The 26,922-nt window shown below is 36.7% G+C and overlaps 1 protein-coding gene across 1 annotated transcript in view; it reads right to left on the reverse strand.

Annotated features, from left to right (window-relative positions):
- Morc1 (MORC family CW-type zinc finger 1) overlaps window positions 1-26,922 on the reverse strand; it is a 162,442-nt gene that overhangs the window by 79,769 nt on the left and 55,751 nt on the right. The window contains exons 10-14 of the mRNA XM_026395006.2: window positions 20,738-20,817; window positions 20,012-20,082; window positions 17,875-17,939; window positions 15,439-15,582; window positions 12,139-12,293 (exon numbers count right to left, since the gene is read on the reverse strand). Coding sequence (XP_026250791.2) covers window positions 12,139-12,293; window positions 15,439-15,582; window positions 17,875-17,939; window positions 20,012-20,082; window positions 20,738-20,817 — 515 coding nt within the window. The remainder of the gene's footprint in view (window positions 1-12,138; window positions 12,294-15,438; window positions 15,583-17,874; window positions 17,940-20,011; window positions 20,083-20,737; window positions 20,818-26,922) is intronic.

A 26,922-nucleotide genomic window follows, 5' to 3' on the forward strand; every position in this document is an offset into this window, starting at 1 on the left:
AAAGCCCTTCGTTCATTCCCCAGTACCACAGACACACAAAATTGGAGAAGAAATAAATAGAGAATAAATAATAGGGTAAAATGACAAAGTCAAAATTTAGTTTTTCAAAAAGATGAAAAAAATTGATAAACCTTTGCTGATGGACTAGGAAAAAAAGAGGAGATTCAAATTACCAAAACCAGAAATGAAACTGGGAACATTACCACCAATTTTATATAAATAAAGGACTTCGGGACAGACAGTACTGAGAGCAATTACACACTACAAACTGGATGACTTAGCTGAAACAGCCAAATTCCTAGAATCAGAACCTACCAGGGCTAAACTATGAATAAATATGAACTCTGAATAGACCTGTAACTAATGAGAACATTAAGTCAGTAATCAAAAATTTCCCAGCAAAAATGCCCTGGACTGATGGTTTCACCAGTGAATTCTACCAAATGTTCAATAAAAGTAATGTCAATTCTTCGCAAACTTTAAAAACAACAAGAAGAAAAAATGGAACAGGAAGAAACCTTCCTCCTTAACTCATTCTATGAAGCTGGCATTACTCCTATGTCAGCATCAGAAGCAAACAAATAAACAAAAAACCACTACAACAAAAGAAAACTACAAATCAACATTCCTTATGAGAATAAAAAATTCTCAACAAAATACTAGCAAACTGAGTTCATCAGCATAATAGAAAGGATTATACACTATGACCATCTTCAGATGGTCAATGTTATGTGGTGTGGATTTTACCACAATAAAAAAATAGGGGGGAAACAATAGAACCCTGCAGAAATTTAACTTGCTGCTGTATTGTATTTTTCCCCTTTCTAAACATCACTTCCTCAGGAAGACCACACCTTTCCAAAGGAAGAGCCATGCTTTCTTGTTGGTGCATCTTCCACACAGAGCTCAGCATCTTGCGCCTCAAAGGCCCTCAAAAAATGTTACTGTTGCTATTCTTGACAAAATTCCTTGATAATTTGTTGTTTGTGGTAAAATGAAGTGTCATAATCTTTCTCCCAGAAAAACATCAGAAACATTAAAACAGTTAATACAACACAGCTAACTTGCAAGATGAACATCCACTGTGATCCCAACACAAACAGTTTAAGAGTGCTAAAACTAGTAGGTTGTTAAAAACATAAGCATGTGTTCCTCAAGGGCACAGTGATCTTCTCCTTCCTGCTCTGTGATCACACCACCCTTAAATACTTACACATTATGCTCTTATTTACTCTCTATTTTCCCCTCTGAATAGTGAAATCCTTGAAGACAGGGGTTATTCACCGCATCTTATTTACAGTAGCTGGCTCACAGTCCCATTTTCTTAAGGGAGTAAATACTCTTGAAGAAGTGTTGCCTATGAAAGGCAGAAATGGAAAATTCACTAGCCAAACATCTGAAGACCAGGTCTAATAAAAGACTTGACAGTATTAATATTAATAACTTGAGGCAGTTACCAGGGTAAAGAAATCAAGTTATTGGGGGGCAGAGTTTAGAAATAGTTTTTGACAAGTAGCCATGGAAACTCAACTATTTTCCTTCAAATAAAGATGACTCCAAAATGCACAACTTGCATTTGTGCTTATTGTGATATTAAAACAAGTTTTTCATGGGGTGGATTCTGGAGGTTTAGGGAGGTGCTTCAGCAAGCAGATAGGTAAGAAGGCAGAGGGATGGCAGTGGAAGGAAAAACATCACATCGTTTCTCTTTTCGTTTATGCAGTGCTCAGTCTACGCGGTTTTATACCACCACTCTTTGTTTTCTCCAAAATCCACATATTACAAAATGATAGCGATGACTGATGTTGGAAGGTGTATACCTACTGAAATTCTCCAAACTGTATCTGCAGGAAACAGGCTGAGAGTTTACATTTATAAAAATTATTGTCTGACCTTCTCTTGCAAGAAATAACAAAACGAATAACAATAATTATTCTTAGTTTGAGGTTGGCCTTCACAAATACAGTGGAATGTAATTATTGATGGTTTTAACATTGAGCTTTAATCTCTGATATTCATGTTAATGTGTCTTAACAAAGGTTTTTAAATTGCCCTTTCACCTCGATGTGAATAAAAAAATCAAGAGCTAAATTTCAAAACTTAAAGAGTAATTGACTTTCTAAAATGTGTTAAATATATCAGGGCACCTATGAAACAAGCCATTCAGCTAATCCACAATTTATTGACTCCCAATTATTTTGGCATCCTTGAGGTAGGCTGATTAAAAGATTCAATTTACTATTGTACAGTGCAAACAGATAAAAGCAAACACAGCTAATATTTAGAATTATAAAATAATCTGTATCTTGAAACTTTTGTTTTAAAAACCGACAAACTCATTAAATTAATGGGATAATCTGGGATTAATGCACACAGAATTAAAGTCTCAATTTCTAGAATAAGTATTTGAGAAAAACTGTGAAAGGTTAATTTACTGCTAGCTATGTTTGGAATACTTAATTCAGAGGATTCTTAATGCTTAAATTAATCTGATTAATTTTTCAGGAGCCTTTTAGAACAGGAAAAAATAATCAAAAATACTGCAATAGCTTACTCAAATTTTACCAAAATTCAGTAACTAAACGAGTAGTTCACACAGTTAATTTCTGTCTCTTAAAAAAATAGGATAAATGCAACATCCTCCAGCACATCAGCTTCATATTCATTTACAGGTGTACAGTGACATCCAGGGAATCAGTCAGGAGAAAAACAATAATAATAAAAGTCAATAGTAAACTATCAAAGTGAAGCTCTGATGGTCTCCATCAAAATAAAGAGCCTATAACAGTTTATAAACTCAAGGCACCAGGAAAATCATGAACTAGGGAAGCTGTTTAAATCGGGTTCCTGCCTTCAGGTGATGCCTTCAGGTGGTGCTGCATCTAAGTCAACAATGATATTCTGTTTTTGAGGTTCTCCTGAGATAGAAATTATCTCTCTTCTCAGGGCACTGTTCAATCACAGTTCCTCCTCTGGTGGATACAGTCCTGTTTTTCTTGCCACTCTCACTTTTGGCTAATGTAACGGGCAGACACTTGACCCTTCTTCATTAGGTCCAAGATGTGATTGATTATCCTCTATATTCTTAATGGAAACTCTGGATCAGGGAGGCCAAAGTGGTTTCAGAGAACAATGCCAACTCCGGTCCATTGATGATGATACCTGGACCACTCTTGAGAAGAGCCACCAGGGTATTGCTGCCTCAGGAGGAAACACTGTGATGGCTTAGATATGGTTCATGTGATACGAGAAAGCTCCTGAGATCTGAGGCAGGTTTGTTCCCCTTGTTTTTCACTTTCTACATCAGTCTACTTGAATGGAAGAGAAGCAAGGCAAGAAATGTGGTGGTGAAGTGCCACAGTCCCCCTTCCCATTCTTTCTCTTGGATCTTGGGTTTGGCTGAGTGGGGTTTGGTAGTCAGGTACTATGGGTGCAGTCAGTGGTAGAAGCATGTGGCAGTTGCTTTTCCATTACACAGTGTACTGTAAGCACAGTATGCTGCAGAGCAAATCTCCAGGCATCTGCAGAGTTGGCCCAGCGCACTCTGTTACCTGCATCATTTCACCTGGCAAGGGAGCTGAAAGGGAACTGTCACTCTATAGTTCCTTACCAGTGGTTATCCACCTTAAATATGAGGACTTCTTTAAGCTGCAAAAATATTCAGAACCATTTCCCCAACCTAAGAAAATACATGATACAAACTATGAATTTAATAACTTTCTAATGCTTTATTTTTATTAATATGCATAAATTTTACATACTAATGAAATGTGATATTTTGACAAATGCAGCCTTCCCTTATTCATCCCTCTACCCTTCCCAACCTCTAATAATCACTCTATGTTCAGGACAACACATTAGCTTCCCCATATGAGAGAACACGTAGTAGTTGTTTTTCTATGTCCTGCTTATTTTACTTAACATAAATCTTCCTATTCCATCCATTTTTGTTGCAAATGATAGGATTTCATTCTTCTTTATGGCTGAATAATATTCTGTTGTGTGCATGCATATATATATATATATATATATATATATATATGCATATATATAAAATTTTATTTATCCATTTGTCTTTGATGAGCACTGAGGTTGATTCCATAGTTTAGCTATTGTGAACAGTGCCACAGTAAACATACAGTATCTCTTTGCTATATTTATTTCATTCCCTTTAGATATATACCTAGAAGTGGGACAGCTGGGTCATATGGCAAATCTATTTTTATTTTTCTGAGGACCCTCCCTACTGTTCCCATAATGGTTGCACTGATTTACATTCCTAACAGTGTATGAAAGCTGCTTTTGCTCCAGGTCCTCACCAGCATTTGTTATTGTTTTGATAATAGTCATTCTAACTGGGGTGAGATGATATATTATTGAAGTTTTGATTTGTATTCCCTCATAGCTAATGACACTGAGCATTTTTTTCATGTATTTGTTAGCCATTTGTACTTCTTTTGTGAAGTGTCTATTCAGATTATTTGCCCGTTTTTATTGGATTATTTGGGGGTTTTGTTGTTGTTGTTAACCTTTTTGAGTTCTTTTTATATTCTAGATATTAGTCCTTTGTTTGATTAACAGTTAGCAAATACTTTCTTCCATTTGACAGATTATCTGTAATTCTACTTGACTATTTTAATTTTGTTTGGTATGCTGTAGAGGCCACATCCAGAAAAGTTACTTCTCGTATCAATGTCTAAAAGTGTGTTCTCTCTTCTCTTCTTGTAGTTTTAGATCTTACTTTTAGGTATTTAATCTATTTTGAGTTGATTTTTGTATAGGGTGAGGGACAGAGGTCAAATTTCCATTTTCTACAAATAACATCCAGTTTTCTCAACACCATTTTTAATAACACTTATGAGAAAGTTTATATTTTACTACTCCCAACTACATCTACATATGCTTGAACATCTGTAGCATATTTTTGAATGATGTATAGTGCCGTTTTAGACAATAACTGGCAGACCAAGTTACTCAAGAACTGCCTAGTATACTTTCAGGTTCCCCAGAGCCACTTGGCTCCCAAATGACAACCACATGGGTATGAAAAGTACAGGAGAAGGTCTAGAGACCTCCTTGTTAACCCTCAAAAGCAAGACTGAGGAAAGCTGTGCTTCCTCTGGTTTTCTCAGGAAGAAAAAACTTTTACCTTCTGTACTTAGGCTATATTTCTATTGAGTACTATCACTGTTTTCCTTTGGATACATTCATTCTCTTATTCTCTCTAAAATGTGGAAATCAAAACCCAATAATCAAAAACACATTCTTAGAGTTCTGCGCTATCGAGGATAATAGCCTAGTCAGATATGTGTCTCCCTACTATCTGGACAGATTAACTTTCTACAAGGACTCTCCTTACATTACTCAGGCATATAGGAAGCCTGCTGAATTAGCTAATATTCTTAAAATGCTAAAGATTCATATTTGATCTTCCCATTAATACAATTTATGTTCAATTCTGATTCATCGCTTTATTTTTCATGAATAGGAAGAATATTTTCAAATAAATTTTACTGTGCTACCTATTTAAGGTATACAAGACTTTATGTGACATGTATAGTTAATATAAAGGTTACTTACTATAGTGACACTGTTGAACTTATCCATCATCTCACAGTTACCTTTTTTCTTTGTCTTTTTGGCAATAGCTGATAAAATATACTCATTTGGCATGAATCTATATATAGTACAATTTTATTCCCTATAGTCTTTATGATGTACATTAGATTGCTGGTTGCATTAAGTTCAGAGTAGTTGAATATAACTTACTCTTCTTTACTAAGGTACACATTAGCCAAGTGGTGAAGAGAGTTTTGAAGTCTTGCTCAAAACTGGAGAGGGAAACTGAACTGTGAGAATCAAATGGTATCAAATTCCCAGACAAAATAAGAGTGCTACACTTTTTAGTATTTTATTTGCAACATGGGTGAGATCCTATGAGATATTTTAGCAAGAAACTTGACTGTAGATGTAAAAAATGTCATTTATCATTATAATACAAGTGTCATCAGAAAGAATAGGAAGCATAAGTGCTATCAATGGTGATAATTCCAATTACCAGGTGAAAGCAAAGTAAATGGATCAAATCTGAAAATGTGATTTTTCCCCCCAAGAAAAATCAATCTGATAAACTTCTGAATCATCCTGTTATTTGCTGGGAGCTGACATGAAGTAGTGGTTTTAAAGCATACATTGATCCCGTACAAACAATTGGAGTCAATCGTGCCTTAATGTTTTAATTGTCTCTGACTCCTCTTACATTAAGCTTTTATTCAAAGCAAGTTTTTAGCATAGTTCTGTTGCTTTTGTTAGATAGTCAAATTACCAACTAATATGTATAACCAAATAGTATATGTAAGAAAGTTTTTCTTGATAGAAGTATTAGAGCTAGTGAAATAATAAAATGTGTTACGATACAAGTTTTTTTTAACTTCTATGGATTTTGAGCATTGATCGTTAATTTCTCTAATATCATTAAAAGAGAGATGATTGGATCATATATGACTCCACAAAATGCACACCTGAAGTTGATCAAACTGCTAGTCCATAATCTACCAATTTACAAAAAAAAAAAAAAATAGACTGGTAGAATGTGCCATACTGCAGGATAATCTAGACTGTGTGGAAACCATAGGACAATCAGCCCCACAAATTAACAGGAAGTATAAACAAGTGGGGACGAAGAGGTCAGAAGGAAGGGGGGGCCTATGTATTATACGATGACAGGAGATCATTAGAAATAGGAACAATAACAATTGGGTACTTTATTAAAATGAAGAGGTATTGGCAATTTTTAGGTGTGATATTTGCACTGTGGTTTTCAAAGAGCACTTACTTTTTTTGAAATACGTGCTAAAATCTCAGAAATAATTTTGGAATTGTCTTCTTCATTGAGGTGAGAGAAAAGCCAGAAATATAGATGAAATCAGCTTCTCTATGAATTGGTAAGTGTTGAAACTAGATGATGGGTTTATATGGCTTCTGTACAATATTCTCTTTATTTCTAATTTTGAAATTGCCATATTGATTAGTTTACTAAGGCTACCATAACAAAATGCCACAGAGTGGGTGGCTTAAACAACAGAAATTTATTTTCTGTTCCAGAGGCTGGAAGTCCAAGATCAAGATAATGGCAGGCAGAGTCTCTTCTGAGGGTCCCAACCTTCTTGCTGCAGCCTCACATGATCTTTTCTCTGTTCAACCCATCCCTGGTATCTCTTTGTGTATCCAAATTTCCTCCTTTTACACTCCAGTCAGTGGGGATTAGAGCCCATTTTAACTTAAATACTACTTAAAGGGCCCATCTCCAAATGCAGCCACATTCTAAAGTACTGGAAGTAGGGCCTCAAGATATGCATTTGAGAGGGACATGATTCTACCCAGAACACCATACAAAAATTTAGATAAACCATAGAATATAATATTTGTAACACAATGCTTTAAGACAAAGTAAAATAAATACATAAAACCTATAGCTTGGAAAACGAAATTAACAAGACATCAATTGTTTCTCAGCCTATATCTTAAACTTGTCTCATGTTTTCGCCTTTTAATATTTATATAGCTCTTCTACTCAACATATATCCCCAGCTGAGAAGTTGTATTTCATTTTTTTTGTGATATTTTTTTTAGTTGTAGTTGGACACAATACTTTTACTTATTTATTTTTATGTGGTGCTGAGGATCGAACCCAGTGCTAGGCGAGCACTCTACCACTAAACCACGCCCCCAGCCCATATTTCATTTTCTGACAGTGTACTTTTGAGATCTTAGAGACTAAATACATAATGAAAGAAAATTTTATTGTGAGAAGCTAGCTATATCCAGGACTAGACATTATCTTAACAGAAATATTCATCTTACAAATATTGTGCATAAACTGGGAAATTGACAAGAGTTAGATGACAGCATCACTAGGAAAACCTATAATTGGTTCACTGTCCTCAATCATGTGCGATGTGCCCATTTCTATATCAGGAGAGATCACAGAGCTTGTGTTTCTTTCTCTATGCAATAGGATTTATGTGAAATCACAGAGAAAATGCTAGCCAGGCTTTGCACAAATATGGGAAAACAATACGTTAGTTATAAGTCAGCACTAGATTCAAAGAAAAGTCCTGACAATTTGAATGAATGAAACCAAATAAGGTGATAAAACTTAATAAGGAAAAGTGCATCGTGGTACAGTAAGGCCCAAAAACACTAACTGGAAAAATATAAGTAGAGAGAAGTGCAGAGAAGTGTAGAGAGAAGGGTAGCTTTATAGGAACACGCAGTAGAAATTTTGTTGAAATTTTTTGGTAATAAAGACACTAAGGGTCAAATAATGTGCTTACTGAGAGTTAGTATATGATTAGGCTACACCATTGACATTACAAAATCTCAGAAGAAAAATGATGAGACCATCTCACTGGAGGATGTCCAGGTTTCACTGGGAACATTTTGTTTCTAGGCAATAAACTTATCATTGTAATGCTAGAATAGCAAATATATTCAATTCCATGTCAAATGAAGAACAATAATAAGACATAGAACTATTAGGATATGAGATGGACATCATTATCCTAAGTACATGTATAAAGACATGAATGGTGTGATGCTACTTTGTGTACAACCAGAGATGTGAAAAATTGTGTTCTATATGTGTAATGTGAATTGTAATGCATTCTGCTGTCACATATAAGAAATTAAAATTTTAAAAATGAAAGAAAGAGAAATATTAGTCAGGATAAAACAAGACTGAAGAGGGAGATCAGCTTGTCTTCAAATATCTGAAGGGCTGTCCTCTGGAAAGGCTTTAGGCATATATCCCGTAGCCCCAAAAGGGAAGGATCAAGTTGGCTTGGCTAACAACTCATTGCTTCCCAGAAACTGGCTTCCGGCTTCATTCTTCTCTGTTAGGAACCAATCCTATTTCTAATTGTCAAGTCATCTTAGTCCATCTGGATTGCTCTAACAAAATACCCTAGACTGGGTGACTTATAAACAATAGAATTTATTTCTTATAAATAAGATCAAGATCAAGGTCCTGGTCGATTTAGAGACTGGTGAGTGCTCACTTCCAGGTTCAGTTATCTTCTCCCTTTGACCTCACTTTGGTGCAGTGGTGAGGAGCTTCCCTGTGTCTCCTTCACAATGGCACCAATCCCAATCAGGGGGCCTCTGCTCTCATGACTTATCCCAAAGGTCCCTTCTAGAAAAACCATCCTCTTAGAAGAATTTCAACTTATCAGTTTGTGCAAATGCAAGCACTCAAGACCACAATGTCCTGTGAACTGGAAGTTCCCAGACAGGGTGGCCTCTGAGTGGTGTCAAGATTCATGGCCTACCTCAAGAGGTAGCGATTTTCCTCATGGGAAGCCCTTCTTGCTCAGGCTTTAATGACTGTGAGGTGCAGGGGATTAGGGTGATTGGGTAAATGTAATTTAGCCTCTTTGAGTCCTCTTTGAGGACCTATGATTTGAATTCTGCTGGAAAAAAATATATTATAATTTTATACCACAGATTTCATTTTAACACATCAGCTCAATTCTGATCCATTTTGGAAAAGTTTAGTAACACATATTTACATAATTGCTTCTGTTCTAACTCAAACTTCATTTGCTGTTTCTCCCCATCTTTTCTGTCTTCTTCTCTCCCTATTCCCCAAAGCTGAAATAATAATTCCATCTTATTGCAATGAAGCATAAAGCTTTAGAAAACAGTAGCAGACAGCGAGCTGAGGTCAGATTCAGAGTCAAGAAAAATATTTCTGAGATTCTTAGCATCCACTGTGCCAAAAGTAAATGCAGATTTGATAAATGACACAAAGTCATTACCTCTCCATTTCCCTTTCTGCTGATTCAATTTTTACAAGAGCCCAATTTTCCACAGAATCAGATCAGATTTACAGCAAATACAAAGATTGCATCTTTTATTTATAAGGCAAAAAAACTACCCAAATACTTTTCATTAAAAGTGTGTGCCCTGTAATACTAACTTTCAGAGTATTAGTCAAGCATTACATGACTTCTGTCCCACACCCCTGTAGGAATTGATAAGCAAAGACCTTGAAGACGGAGCTCCTCAGAAGTTACTGAGACTATCAATCCTGACCTTCATGATTTGTTTCAGGTTGATAATGAAGTTTGGAAATGAAGTTGTGAGACGTATGAACAACTACACATGCTTGCTATTTGCTATCCCTGTTCTATTCTCTGCCTTCTTTCTAGAGGAACAGTTTTGTGAGAGAATCTGATAGCCCTAAATCAACTTGTAGACAATTATAGAAACAGGAAAATAAGATGATATAAATGAGTAACAATAAAAATATAAATATATTTATTTTGAACCCTATTATGTCCCTTGAGACATGTTTGGAAAAAAAATAGGATAAGGACAAGGAGTTACATAGAGCTGGTGTAGAGAGGCTGGCACATGATACCCAGATTGGAGAGACAACTGCAGGGTTTGTACCTAGACACAGGGAAAGGGGATGAGAGGTCCACCCACGAACAGGGTGGAGGATACCTCTCCTAAGTGTGTGCTGGATGGAGAGGACTCCTCTGACCTTATATTCAATACCTACATCTTCGTGAGGAAGACAAGGATGGGATCATAGTGAAGATATGAAAATAATGGGGAGTTAGACAATTTTCCAATGCATAGTGTTTTCCTTTAGTACCATGTCATGACACCCTTTAAAAACCAGGACATGGATGTGTGATTTATATTTCCCTGTTTATATTTATGTTTTACATTTATATTGTCTTACATTTTCCACAGCTTTAAACAAATCCTATCAAACAATAGAGTCATTCCTATATTGGAATTTCAAACATCTCTCTGAGGGAAAAAAAAAGCGCATGTGAAAAAAGTATGTCTACCCAAAGAAAAATTTCATGAGTGTGCTCTTCAGAGCAGTGCTTTTCAAACTTGAACGTGCAGAGAAGCCACTTTGAGATCATGTGAAAATGCAGATTTTAAATCAGTAGGTCTCAAGTGGAGCTTCGAATTCATTCTGCTTTCTAACAACCTCCAAGTGGACAAATGCCTGTTGAGGCACAGATCACACACTGAGCAGGTTTTAGGCCATGTAATCTCATTCCCCGTTTTAACTTTCCCCCTGAGTTCCTGTACTCATCCCTCTGGTTCATTGGGGAGAAAATTTTAGATCCAAATAAGGTGGGTACAAAAGAAAAGAAAATATTCTAAACTTCCAACATTAAGCCTAGCAATAAGATTTTTAGTTGTTTCAAGGAGAGACATTTTTTTTTGGACACAAATGAATTATACATACTTCATGTAAATCACTGAACAAATTCATAACAAATACACAGTAGCTTGTCAATTTCTTTCCATAAATGAAGTCCTACATCTGAGTAAGTTAAAAACAAGTGTCTATTTGACTGGTCAGCTAAGCCACGATATTTGATAGGTTAAATGTGTTAGATGCATTTTTAATAAGCAGCACACCACCTAAATGTTTAAGTATCACTGAAGAATGAGGTGACCTGGGTTGGTCAAATTCTCCAGACAACTAAAGTTTATCTTCAAAGTTTCTAAACATACTGATTTTGTGAAATCTTTCTGGAATTGACATTCGTAATCAATGTTAAATATACATAACAATGTTTAACATACCACCCAGGGACAATAATTACTATTGTATGGTGTGAGGCAGGAATGCTCTAAGAGCTACTAAGGTCTATGAGGGCCTGTGCAGGCTCATGTGTTCCTGCACTGTGGAGTCTCAGTGTCCTCTGGTGGCTTCTCAATGTGTTTGGAGACCTTCCGTCTCCCTCCTCATAGTCAGACACAACCACACTCCGCTCTCTGGCTGCCCTCTTATAATTTCTAGTCTGCTGATTTGTTTTTCACATGATATTCTGGTAAAAGTTCTAAAACTAGTTCCTCTCTCACCTTTTTTTTTCTTCTCTCTTTCTTTTCTACAGTGTTTGGATGAAACCGAGAGTCTGGAGCACGCTGGGCAAAAACTCCATCACTGAGCTATGCCCCAGCCCTTCTCTTTCTGTTTTTCAAGTTGGAACTCTTTGGGGGCTTTAGGTTACTGGATACCTATATAATCATTTCAGCTTAAAGAAATCACACAGTTTGAACCCTTTTAAACATCTCTTACTATAAGCATTGAATACTCACTGAGCCCAGTGTCCTTACAGTACTGAACCAAGTACTGTCCCATGACTTTCAGTAGATGATTATACTCTTGGACATTGAGAAATTCTTGTTTATTGTGGGATGGTTCCATGATCTCCAAGGGTATGTTAACAATTCCAACTATGCCTGCACCAAGTCTGATGGAATAAACACACATATAAATTTTATGAAATTTAGCTGCACAAAAAGAAATATCAAATATATGCTGGTCATTTGCAATCAACTTTTTTTTATGATTACCAATTTAATATAAAGGATTTTATAAAAGATACAAATGAAGAGCCAAATGAAGAGGAACATTGGTAAAGTCTGGAAGGATCACTTCTGTCCTGTGGAGTTGGGGTGTGCCACCCTCCCCACATGTGGAAGCATTCATGAGCCCAGAAGCTCTCTAAACACCACTTTTTAGATATAATCAACTCGTGATTGACTTATCTCTGGCTTCTCTCCTGTCTTCTATTCCCTCAGGGGTGGTAGTACTGAAAATACTAGGTTTGGATTCAAGGTGCTGTCTTTCTAGTGACCAACACCCATCCTGCCAAGAGTCATATTACTGGATCAAGAGATACTCCTATCTCTCAGGAAATTATAAATTTTAGGGGCTTTGTGTTAGGAATGAAATACAAAGACCAAACATATTCTGCACAGTCTCTGAATTGTGATAGCTTGAATTTTATAATTTTCCAACTTTTTGATAGTGTAGAAGTTGTTCAGATGCTACAGAAACGGGGCTGGGGACGTAGTTCAGTAGTAAAGCCTTTGACAAGCCTGTGTTCTAGTCCCAGTACTGGAAAGGAAGGATGGGTGGGCTGATGGGAGGAAGGAAGGAAACAAACTGCTTTAAATTGTGAATTTTGATCTTTTCCTGAACTAGTGACATGCAGTATGGTACTCTGTTGTGACAATGGGAAGTTGGCAGCAAGCCACAGCTCCCAATTAGAAAATAATCCCCATTCTGCAGAACGCTGGTCAGCTAGGCCATGATGTTTGATAGGTTAGGTGTGTTAGATACATTTTTTATTTATGGCACATTCAACTTATGATGGGGTTATTGGGTGCAATCAACTTTAAAAAAATAATAAATTCATTCTCTTGATTTAGACCATGTCAAAGTCAAACAAGTTATCTCATGATTGTATTTTATTATCATTAATCAATGGTTATCCCAGACGTCACATCATATTGAAATCCCTTCAGCACATAATTATTGAATCAATGCAACTCTTCTTCCAAATCTATCTCCTTACATGGACAGTAAGGGCTGGTGGGAAGAAGCCTTTTAGCATAAATACCAGTGATGGAGGACCTTACTGAACAAACCAGCATGATCCTTTGAATGATACTGGCAGAAAATCACTTTCTTTGTGCCCATTTCATGTGTCAGGCTGAATTTCTACTCCTTGCAGGGTCCCGTGGGGTGCTCAGTGAATTCTACTAGGGAACAGAGAGTTTCATTATCCCAAAGGGCAACAGGATCTGACTGTCAGATCAGAGGGTTTTGGGGTTTGCTTGCTCCACTTTTTTAGTGGCACAGACTGTAAATACCTGGGGTATTTTGCCAGTCCTGTTTGTTCTGGGAAAAAGCTTTGGTTGTCTAGCACTTTTGGAGGTTCCCCATTGCCCGACCCTGGAACACAAATGTCACTTTCCCAGACCAATGAGCCTGTCTGTTGTGCTTCTCATCACTTGCTCTTCTACCTGCCTTCTCTTCACTATTCATACTATAAGTCTAAATGTGGGCATCGCTTCATCCAGGAGTCCTGACCCGACTTCCCCCAGTTTGGTTTACTGCCTCTCCTAAATGCTTTTTATTGTAGTTGATGTTCACCTCTAACAGAGTACTCATTCATTTACTCCATCATTCATTCATTCAAGCAACATATGTGGCCCTATTCCAGGAACCAGGAATATAGTTAATAACAAGAAAGACAAGGTCCTGGTTAGGAAGGTTCTCCCATCTACTAAAGGGTGAATGGTATGATTCTAAAAAAAGATAAGTGAACAAGGTCATTTCAGATGGTGATAAGTGGTATGAGGAAAATACAGTAGGTGCTGTAATATGCAAACAGTGGCAGGTAAAGGTGACAGCAGCAGCTGAGTTACTTATTCAATGAAGAAAGACCTTCCTACAGAGGGAACTTTAGAGCTCTGAATGACATACTAGGACCAACAGTAGGAAGGTCTAATAGGACACATATCTCAAGGTCCAGGGAAGGGCAAGTGCCTAGACCCTGAAGCAGAAATGAGCTTAGGTGATGGGAGGAACAGAATGCAAAGAGTTTGGGGATGGGCAAAGGAGTGGGGCTCACAGCCAGGCAGAGGCCAGATCCCTGGTAGATGTAGTAGGCATTTCTACAAACAGCTCTGGGGTTTTAAGCAAAAGAATCAATTATTTCAGGTTTTAAAGTTCATTATTGCTGTTTAAAAAAATGCATATTTGAAGGGCTGGAGACATAGCATAGTAGGTAGAGTGCTTGCTTGCACCAAAAAAGAAAAAAAAAAAAGCATATGCAAATGCTTGTCTCTTTCCCTGGACTACATGTTCTTTAGCAAAAGATATTGCTTCTTGAGCATTTTGTCCTCAAAGCTGAGTACAGTGCCTGGCACATAAACAGGAATAATAATGCGTGAATAATAAATGAATTGCTAATTTCTCAAGAGGAAGGTGATAAGTGCTCTCCTGACCCTTTCTACTCTGTGTGGATATTCTGTCTGACTCTGTCCTTTTGTATGGTGTCTCTTCAGGCCTCTACATGACTGATGAAAGCCGCCTGTGAAGTACAGACCATTGGAAAACAACAGAATGTAATACTCTGGAATTTAAAGGGGCTGGAGTCTTCAAAAAACATGTGCTCATGAAGGTCACTGGCAAGACCTCACACACGTAGGGGCTGTACGGAATGTTAAACATGGTTGCTCTCCAAGCCTGTGGATATTTCTTCTCTTTCTCTTCTAAAATTTCTTTAATGTGTCTGTATTATTTTTAAATTGGTGAAACATTAAAAACCCAAAGAGATGGCTCAAGGTATGGTTTAAACATCAAGCTGTTTAAGAAATGCATTGAAAAACAAATGTTTCCAAAAGTGTGTTTTTGCTTTAGAGCAAGACACAGCTTCACTGGTAATATAAATTAGGCAAATTAATGCCTGCCCATTGACAGGAAGGGTGAACAGAGAATATGACACCTGCTCCCATTAGGATTAATCACTCATCTCATTCCACAGACCCTTAATACAACCTCCCTTTTCCTGCTTGTGCATCTGAAAACAAAACCATACTTACAAGGACTTCATTTTCAACTGTGGCCCCACTTTCTCATGCATTTTGATCAAACGGTTATTACTGTAAATGAACATGCCAGCTCGGCTTCGGTTTTCTATGTTCACTCCAAAGAACAGGGAGAGCGTTCTTGCTTTTTTTAATTCTCTAGAGTTATATGTAGAAAAATTTTTTATTAAATAAAATACACAGTTTACAAAACTGCTAATAGTTAAACTCAGAAGGTACACATAAAAGGAATGATATATAACATTTCCAGATATTTTGCAAAACCTGGTGGGTATACTCAGTATCTGTATAGCCAAGTTTTCTGCATACATATGATGCAAATAACATAAGCATTCTTTGATTCAAAAACAAACCTGTTAATTTAAACTTAGAAAAGCCAGAAAAAGCCAAAAGAGTTCTGAAATGTTAACTGATCTGATATGTACATTTTAGCATTTTTGGAAAATGTTAATTTGACTTTTTTCAAAATTTTAGCTATTTCTTACACTGGATGTCACTTCTAACTTTCAGACTGTTCTCAAGTCTCCAAATATCTGATACAGATCAGAATGTGCCAAACGATGTTCTTTAGCTTTCTCTCTAACCTTTTCTAAATATCAAAGGTAAATAAAAGTTAATAAGGCAAGTTTACAAGAGCAACAGATACGAGCTCCTATTTTTCTATCCTGCACTATGTTTTGTGTGATTTTTCTATTAGAAGTATTATATATATATTATATATGTACATATAATATATATAATATATATAATATATGTACATATAATATATATAATATATATTATATATATTATATATATATATTTCTCAGAAATTGAGAAATAGAAGAATGTGACAAAAAGAACTACAGTCTGAGGAGGTTGCTGCGAACTATCAAAAGTTTGTGTCATATGAAGGGATGGACTTGACTTCAAACACAAGTTTACCATTGTAACAACTGGGCAACTACAGAGGAACTACTAAAACATTCCATCTCACGTAAAATATGGGGATGACACATCCCTTAGTCACTTGGGATGTCATGAGGACTAAAGAAGATAATTTTAAAATATTAACCTGGAACAAATGAAGTACATAACAAATATTGTTTTCCTTTTCTAACCAAGAATGACAACTAGTAGAATTCTTTCTTTGTACTCCCTCTACAGCCTCCCTCCCTCCACAAACACAGCTGTTCTCTCCAGGTTCATGACCATGTACTATTACAACAGACACGATAGACCTACTGGGATAATTCAAGGAAATAATGAAGTTCTATCTGCCCACCTCTGTGAATAAGGTATCACAGAGTACCACAGACTCAATGAGGAGTTGTAGGCATGGTCAACATACCATGCATTTATTAAATGCATGTACATCTTAGGTAAAAAGGGATTGAACTTTTTCTCAAAAATCTTTACTCAACTAGGAGATCAGAACTCTAAACAAGAGTACTGACTGTTTAAGGGACTCCAAAAGAAGACATATCACTCTGTAGTAAGTGACAAATTGATTATGTTCAAGTTTTTTTTTAAGTATCATTTTTTCTACATAAACCAGTTCAAGGAAATTGGCATAATTAGTAGTGAAATATAGACACTCACTTTTTATAAATTACACTATGATTATAAACAAGTCATCCACAAGGTTTCTCACTCTGAAGACTTTAGAGAAAGTGTTGCCTTTCAATTAAAATTTCTATGACATTTCTTTAATTAATCTTATAAATGCATAAGTAACATTTCAAATTTAAGTTTTGAGGAAGATTATAGTTATACAACAGTGGCTGATTCACCAAAAAATAATGTTGAAAACCAAAATGAATCATTTTTTTCCTAAAAAAAACGGGTTTCCCAAAAATATCAATTTTCAAAATCTGACCTTACTTGGGTGGCAGTGGCTATACCCAAATTAATTTGATCAGTATTTGTGCTACAGTCAGCCTTACAAATGTAAATATTTTACTTCTTTTTTACATAATCTTGTTAATTTTACTTTAGGCACATATAAACAATACACTTACTTGAAACATTATTTCCTATCTAAGTTTCAGTCCACTAGACAAAGGAAGTAATGGGGACCAACCCTCCAGAGTTAAGTAAAAAGAACAGAGGGACAGGAAAGCTGTCTGTGGATCTCTTGGGCAGTGCACTTCTTTATCCCGACATAACGGCAGACTCAATTACCAATGCTGAACTCATTTCTCACTATTTTTCAGAAGTTTGAACATTATGTAGATACATATGTACACACACCAGTACATAGTTACAGATATTTTACTCTTTTTTTTCTTGGTTGGGGAATGCTGATCATATTAGGATGAATATACCAAGATATCACAAGCTGAAAAAGAGAAATTGTCACAATAACCACCAAGTCTGTCCACTTAGAAATCAGATTTTGTTTTAACACAGCATAGAGGATTCTTTCAAACAGAAAAACTCATGTCTTACCTCTGTTTCTCTTTAAGATTCTTACGCTTGGCTTCTACATCTTCCAAAGTTTTCTGTAATATATCCTAGAGAAGTACATTTGGTTGGGAAAGAACATAAAGCCATTAAATTAATGAAAGGTGAGTACTATTATCCTATTATCCAAATATCTCAAGGTAGATCACCCTGCTTAATGCAATTTACCATGGTAGATACTCAGTAGATATTTGAGAAACCCTTAAGTTCCAAAAGCTTAGAACATAAAACCAGTCCTAACCCACTTGTCTCTTTTTGCACATATTCAGATGTCCTCTCTAAAAAGAGAAAGAATCTGTACGCCCCATAGTGCCACAATGCCTCTGTCATAAACTTCATGAAAACTTGGGTAAGTTATTTCTTGTATCTAGGCTCTGGCTTTTGGTAACAGAAAATGTTATTTTCAATTATGTTATCTAAGACTTCTTTCAGAGAAAAAGTAGTTATTAATAAATGTTGCTAATAGCCAGAAGAAAATGTCTCCTTCCTATCAAGTTAGATACCTTTGAACAATACTCCCCAAATTTCCCTGCATAGAATACCCCATCTGAAGGCTTTCTCCCTTTCAGTCTGCTCTAAGGCCAGTGATTTCATATACTGGCTACTACCCTATCTCAAGTATGCTGTAACCCAGGCAGAAAAAGAAAAAACAGGTCACTACCATTCTCACAAATAGGAAATGACTTCTAATGAGTTTCATTCACCAGAAGTAAAAGATGGATATCTCTTTTGATGGATATACCACCTACAGATACTATTTTCCTTGTCTTTCAAGTAAGACAATGAAAAATGGTTGGTAAGTATTTCATTTCAAATTCAACTGCCTGGAAGTATTTAAAAGGTCAAAAATTCAGGTCATTCTGCTTTGCTCCCTTCTCTGCATTAAAAGTAACCAGGGCACCTCAGAGCAACAAAGCAAACTAGTCAAAGACATTCCCACCCTTCCTGGTATCAGCACAGAGCAAAGGGGTGGTGAGAAGCAGCAGGCGAAGGCAGCAAAGCAAGGGTCTGGCCTATTAGAATCTGTTTCTCTCTACTCTCAACGACAGAAAGCAAAGGGAATCGATTTCTTAGATACAAAATAAAAAAAGCTTAAACTATGAAAAAAATCAATAAGATAGGTTTACCTTTAACTTAAAAAAAAAGAAAGAAAGAAAAGAAAAGGTAAGAGAATCTTGAGAAAACCTAGATAGATTTAGCTTGGGGGCATTACCAAGCACAACTCTTTGATTTGATCCCTTACTCCCAGCCCTTAGCTAGGAGGGAGCTTTTTCAGATCCGACCCTGGCCCTTGAAAGCTTAAGGGCAAGTCATTGAAAAGGTTCAGACATTTAGCCAGTGGAAGAAAAAGGTGGTGAAGAAAAGCATTCCCAGCCCCCAACCCCCATATTCCTGCTCATCCCTTTGTATTCAAGCAAATAGTTATTCTGCTCAATGAGTCATAGTGAGGAAAGCTTTGTACCATAATTTTTGTAAAAGTTAGCAAGATTACAATACATATCCTGCAGCAATATTCCTTTTCTCTTAGCTGCAATATACTATAATTAATAATAATAGTTCTTTATAACTTATCTTACTCATGGGCATATTGCAAGGATTACAAAGAATGTTTATGAACTGTGCAAAGCAACTCATAAGAAAAGAGCTTTGTAAGCTGGAAGCATTGTTATTAATATTCATAATTATGGGATATAATTCCTAGCACTAGAAAGAAGGACTGCTTATTAGTCCTCTTCTTGCTTTCCCCATTTATTTGGGTCCATGGAGAGCTGAAAGTTGAATAGATATTTTCAAGGAGACTGGATAGGCTAGTTTTTTCCCGCTAGCTTTTCATTATTTTCTCCTTTTCTTGTTATTACTTTCCTTTTAAATAAGTTGCTCTTCCCCAAATATCAAATTCACCCACATTTCGTTCATCTTTGCTGTCTCAGCCATCCCCCTATGTGCTGGGTCTCTTTTTTCTCTGAATTCAACTTTTCTGTATGTGTTAAAATCAACTTAATCTTTGGAGCTCATCTGTGTTTAAGAGTTTAGGAAGTAAATGATAAGGGACATACATCTATGCCCAGGAAAAAGCAAGTGATGTTGTTTGCCATTTAAGATCACTCTTTCCACATCATACCTTGGCGGAGGACGAAGAAGTTATGTCGGGCTGGTTTACTTTGATTTGTGCTTCTTTCAATGAAAGTTCAGCTACAAGCAGAAGCTTAATAGTTAGTTACAATACAGTGAGATTCTTGCAAGCAATTTTTAAGTGAGCGTTTTCTATACACACAATCATGACCAGAGATAATGGCATACTGATTATAATCTCAGAAAACCTTTCATAGCTCATACGCCTTTTAAATCTCTTCTATTGGGCTTCTTCTTAGGCATGACAATTTATAGGACCTAAGTTTACACATAAATTCAAAAGTATGAGTCAACCTTTGGCTGACTGAAAATGCTCTAAAATCTATGAAATATGATGGAGAGCTATTTCTACCCCAAGATGACAGGGGAAGCATGGCTTTGTCCTTGCTGTGGGAGGACTGAATGTGCAGAACAGCCTTTTTAAAGTAGATGTGATGCTGGTCTCCCTTGTGATCTAACAGAGCATCACGACCACCAGGTTTTCAACGAGTTCCAAGTATAATCAGGATCATGCTTAAAATAACAAATCAGATCACAATTAAACAAACCCAGAGATAAAGGGATAAAGATAAAGGAATGTGTTATGAAGTTTCTCAGAGGTAGGAATAACATTCAATTCCAGCATCACCTACAGCAGCGAATGTCTCATAAGTGCCTGATTAACATTTGCTGAGTGAATGAACAGTAGTGTCGTGGGCCACAGATAACCACATACCGATCTTTACTGCTTCTTCTGCCTTTTTTACTTCATTTTTAAGTGTTCCTTTAAAAGAACAAGTGACATACAGATACTTTCTGGAAAGAAAAAAAAAAGAACCTAATCAAGTCATAATGTCATTTTAAAGTAATATAAGAGAATAAGGGAATATTCCTTAACTTACTACATACTCCAGAGATAGGCAATTATTAAGGAAGATTCATCAAGTAAGTTACATCCAGCTGGTAAATTAGCAAACTTTATACCTAAGAAGTAATCCCTTGCCTTTTAATACTTGGTAATGGTACTTTTGTAAGGGAACTTCAGGAACAAGGTAAGAAAATCTCTGCCCCCACACATGTTCACTTGTACATATAAAATGGTCACTTTCTTAAATAGAAAAAAAATTATGCTAGTGCTCCATTGTCAAAGTTTCTGGTTAATATGCACAGCCCTCTTGCTCAGATCATCATTGGCACTGGATAAAATTCTTCTCCCAGTCTCCAAACAATTATCTCTAACTGAATTGCGCAGAAACACACATTCATATCATCTTAAAGCTACTAAGAGCACATTTTCTACATTATTGCTCAAAAAACCCATTTTCAAGGTCCATTGTTTTAGTGACAGCAAAGAGCTCTAGAGCAATCAAGGAAAAAGAAAAATGTATATTTCTATAAACACAAGAGAACAAAGTGTGAGTTAGAAGAGTTCTGCAGAACAGAGGCTCCATGAACACAGTTGACACTATCTGAATCTGTTATAGAGGACTTTTCTTGGAACTAGGCTTCTAAATATTTGTTTAAACCATCATGGAAAGAAACATTCCAGAATAATATTTGGTTTACGGACTCAGTGAAGGAAGGTCCAGGCACTGACTTAACTAGCTCCATCTTGTCCATCCCTGGTTCTGTTTTGCCTTTTTGACATTTTTTTTTTCCTCCTGAGTTCTTCTGCTGCTCTTTAGCTCGGATCCAGGAACAACAGATCTATATAAAAGCATTTTTATGACAAGGAACCAAAATGACCCCAAAGCAGCAGCAAGCCTTGAAGACAGATCACCCCATGATGACTTCACCCCCTAAGCAGGGGCAGTCACTCCATGAGTGAAACCAAGGCTGTTCCCTTAAGCAAGAGCAATCATCTCACAGTGGGAACCAAATTGGCCTCTCAGGGGATGCTGACTTCCCTGGAGTTTTATGGAACCAGTCCTGAGATAATGATCAATCTGATAACTGTCTGATCAAGAGTGTCTGTTTTGCCTGCTATGAAAAATCCCAGCTATGCAACACATCCACCCTTCCTTTTGTTCCCTTTTTCTGTAGCCTCAAAGTACTTGTCAGCCCCTGGAACACAGATCTTAGATCCTCGCTCGACCTTTCTCAGTTCCTCGGTGCAGCCACACTGCTGAAGGCTCCTTCTTGTCTTCACCTCTGCTAGTCTCTTCAAGTGGCACTGTGGAACCTGTGGCCCAATCCAGTCCCTTGCAACTTCTAAAGCAGCAGCGTTCACTCTCAAACTCTGGGAGTGTCAGGAGTGCATAATTCTCTGACATCTTCAATGTTTACAAGGCATATGATGGTTAGCTTTATGTGTCAACCTGACTGGGCTGAGGGATGCTCAGATAGCTGATAAAACATTCTGGGGATGTCTGTGAGGGTTTTACTGTAAGAGACTAGCCTCTGAGTAAGTAGCTTAAGAATATCCTCCCTCATCAATGTGATTGGCATCATCCAATCTACTGAAGGCCAGAATAGAAAAAAGGAAGGATAAGGTAATCTCTGTTTGAACTGGGACATACATCTTCTCCTGACCCAGGACATCATAAATTTAGGTTCTCAGGCCTTTGAACTCCAGGTTTTACATCAGCATCTCTCCCTGCCTAGTTCCTGTGCCTTTAGTCTCAGAATGAAAGCTGCACCACCTTCTCAGGGCTTTGGATTCAGGCTGAACTGTACCACCGGTTTTTCTTGGTCTGCTGGTGTGCAAACTGCAGACGGTGGGACTTCACAACCTCCATAATCCTGAGGGAGAATTCCCACAATAAAGTCACTGACTATATGCTATTGGTTCTGTTTCTCTGGAGAACTCTAATAAAGATATCAACATTTCAGCAAGAGGCAGGTAGAGACCTATAGATCTTTCTTGAAGCCAAAATGTTTTAAGATGTATAAAACAGGTGTGTGCTCAGGCAGATGCAGGAGTCTAAACCCATATGCACCAATAAATTTATACCAGCCTATGGGCCAAACTGAGCCACTGACTTCTCTTGGTTCAGCCTCAGACCTAGATCGGTTTTTCATTTTTCAATGGTTCTAAAAGTAAAGGATAAAAAAATAAAATTATGTAAGAGGACTGAATGCACACATATATTTACTATCAGGCCTATTACAGAAAAGGTTTGCCAACCTCTGGAATCTATGTTAATAGTAATCGCTGTTAAATGATAGCTCGATTTAGAATTGCCTTTATATGATCTGACTTTTAAATAATGTAAGCAGTAATGCAAATGTTTCGCTGATTGCTGATCAAACAGGTCACACATAATTTAAATGTTTCTTAGCTAGAATCTGTTTATAGTTTAAGAATTTCTTCCATTATCTCAACAGAAACAGTAAAGATATACTCTAGACAGAAAACACTTCATGATTAGACGTTAAAAGTAGACCTGTCTGGAGTCCATCTACCTGGGTTCAAAGTGAGGTGTACCCCTTACTGTAGTGTAAGATGGTATTTCCAATGATTCTACTTCCTGATCTCTGAGTGGGTGATAACAATGGTGCCTATCTTCAGGCTGTTATGAGAAGCAAAGCTGTCAATACAGCTAGAGAACTTAGAACAAAGCTGGTTCACAGTAAGAGCTCATTATACCTCATTATTATCTCATTTCCCCTATAAGTGTTTTGGAGAAGTGCACTGCGGATGGGAAAATGAAATGAGTCAGTGGATGAATTGTTTTTCTTCTAAGAGTTGGTAGGACTTATAGAAATTTGCTGAGTTAAAACATAGAAAGGCTAATGTTAAAAAATAACTATAGCCAGGCACAGTGGCGCATGCCTATAATCCCAGGGACTCTAGGGGCTGAAGCAGAAGGATCACGAGTTCACAGCCAGCAAAACCGAGGCGCTAAGCAACTCAGTGAGACCCTATCTCTAAATAAAAATACAAACTAGGGCTGGGGATGTGTCCCAGTGGTCAAGTGCCCCTGAGTTTACTCCCGATACCAAAAGAAAACAACAACAAAAAAACCCTACGTATCATCCTATAGTCATCTACTTCAGTGGCTTAATAAAGCAAGTTATAATAACTTTGTTTTTGTTATTGCTAAATTTAAGACCATTTCAGAGATGATTATATGGGTAACTACAAGAAAGAAATACCCATAAAATCTAACGTAAAATAATTATCAATTTATTTCCTTGGTTTTCTTTTACAATGAACATTATTCAGTTAAGTGATATCCTATGTGTATTCCAAATTAGTCTCTATTACATTAAGAAAACAGTAAAACTTAAGTTTAAATGTAAAAAAATATTTAGTTTACTACATACTAGAATTATCATTTAAAAAGAAAACACATTCAAATCTCATGCTTTATCTGGTTTGAATCATTTATTTTAGATCAAATCATTTTTTCAGAATCAGGAGGAAATCAAGAGGAGACTGAACAATGAGGTAATTCTTCAAAATGATGCAAGTTAACCTATTTAAGTATTTTTTTTTTATAGAAAGGAAAGGAGGCACAAAAGGTGCCAACTCTGTATTAGTGCTTAATTTAAAATAGCAAAGTCCCCAAAATGTGCTGTCTTCCATGTCCGTCAGTTGAGGTGGCCTGATTCCAGATGATCTGCATGCCCGTGTGCAATTTGAATTTTACAATTGCTCATTACCATTTACACAAGCTAATTAAGTGTATGTACTCACTTCTATAATTCCAGAGCAATGAATCTGTCTCTTATAAATGAAAGAATGTTTGTTGAAATCTACATCCAGAATCGGGAGCCTGCGTAAACTTGGCACTTCCTCTATTTTTCCTACAACTGGACTCTTGAAGATAAAAGGCCAGTGTGATGCATCCATGGAGGAGAACGAAGAGAACCCAGTCAGCTCTCAACTCTTCAGCCTTTGCAGTGGAGGGGAAGGGAAGTGTGTCCTCTCCAGGACAGGCCTTCCGTGCCTCAGTGGCTGGACTTTTCTTCAAACTCCTCATGTGTCCACCCTCTGCATTTACCTGCCTCTCTGTCCATAAAGCCAGCTCGCAGCCTCTGCCTCCATCTTTCTTTCTGCCATCTCTCTATAAATTCCGTGTCTTAGGGCATATCTCAGGCCTCCACTCTTTTTCATCTCACATATTTCACCTTCTATTTTCCACCAGTGAAACTGAATTTAAATATTTTGGTTATGTCTGCTTTCAGCATAAAACAGCATATTCAATATTTTCTTTCCAAAGAGCTAGAAAACATGGTTAATGAAAAATATTGAAGAGAATAAAAACTAAAACAATATAAAAAATTTGCTCCTTGGATAAAGCACATATGAAAAAAGAAAACACTGTTAATATTAAGTGTTGATTTTTGAGGGGAGAGTAGGGATGGGGTGGGTACCAGGGATTGAACTCAGGAGCACTCAACCACTGAGCCATGCCATCCCAGCCCTAATTTTTTTTTTTTTTTTTTGTATTTTATGTAGAGACAGGGTCTCACTGAGTTGCTTGGTGCCTCATTTTTGCTGAGACTGGCTTTGAACTTTCGATCCTCCTGCCTCAGCCTCCCTAAACTCTGGAATTACAGGTGTACGCCACCATGTCTGGCTGTTAAGTGTTGATTTGAAATGAGACAAAGGGCAGTCTTACCTACTGTTGGTATAAGAACAAAGTGATTCCCAGTTCTTAGAGGATAAATTAACAGCAGCCATCAAGATTAATGGTATGTATTCCTTCTGATCCAGAAATTCACTTCTATAATCTATTCTACAGAAATAACTGCATACGAGCATAAATACATATGTTCAAAGACGCCTAACCGTGTCCATTTTAGCCTTGTTTATAACAGAGTAAACTCTAAAAATTCTTAATGTACATCAATAAGAAAATAATTAAGCCACAGAATACTATGACATATTTAATGATGGCAAAGATCTCCAAGATTAATTTTAAGTGAAAAGAGTAGGCTGTATTTTTTTTAACAAAAGGACTGGGTATGCATGCTAATGTGTAGAAAACAATCTACAACCGTATTTAGTAAACTCGTAGCAGAGGTTCTCCTTTTGGAGAGATAATACATTGTTAGAACACAGAATAAATGTGTTTATAAAGGAGGCTCTTTGTTACTTGGGGTTTTTTTCCCCATAACTAATTCTGTACTTTTGAAATTTTATTCATTTTACTATTTTAAGAACAAAACATAACTCTCTCCCACAAGAGAATTTAAAAATAGAAAGAAACATTGAGTAACTTTTAAGGCTTTTTTGTTGGCAAAGTGGAGTACAGCATGATACATCATTCTGACTGACTGACTGATCAAAACAACTTGCAGAAATTTAAAATTTATTGACATTTAATTTACATAGCTATACATTTGTCCAAAAAATGTTGGCTAGTAGAAAATATTTTTTAAAATTTAAGTTTAAAAAGATTACAAGACAAGTACAGTTCTGAACTTCTTTACAAATGTAAAAAAATTAGCCCACAGTTAAAAATCTTAATTATATTTTAGTATTCACATCATAATTATTTTAAATTATGAGAGTTTACCTGGTTAAGTTGTATTGTAAATAGTTGTAATCCTAATCATTCCTTAAATACGTAATGAGGTAGGATCAAGACTTTTCTGACTATTCTAACGCTGATAGCCAGGCCTGGGATGTCAAATAGACCTCTCAAATGTAAAGTATCCAGAAAGAAGCAGAGATTACTTTGTCAACTGTTACTCCTAATCCCTACCACTGCACCTACCCCAATTCCCAATTTTTTGGGGGGAGGGCATTGGGGATTGAACTCAGAGGCATTCGACCACTGAGCCACATCTCCAGCCCTATTTTGTATTTTATCTAGAGACAGAGTCTCACTGAGTTGCTTAGTGCCTCACTGTTGCAGAGGCTGGCTTTGAACTCATAATCCTCTTGCCTCAGCCTCCTGAGCCGCTGGGATTACAGGTGTGCACCACTGCTCCTGTCCCAAATTTTTGATAAGGGAAAAAAACTTA

This window comes from Urocitellus parryii, chromosome 2 (genome assembly GCF_045843805.1).
Source record: "Urocitellus parryii isolate mUroPar1 chromosome 2, mUroPar1.hap1, whole genome shotgun sequence".
Lineage (NCBI taxonomy): Eukaryota > Metazoa > Chordata > Mammalia > Rodentia > Sciuridae > Urocitellus > Urocitellus parryii.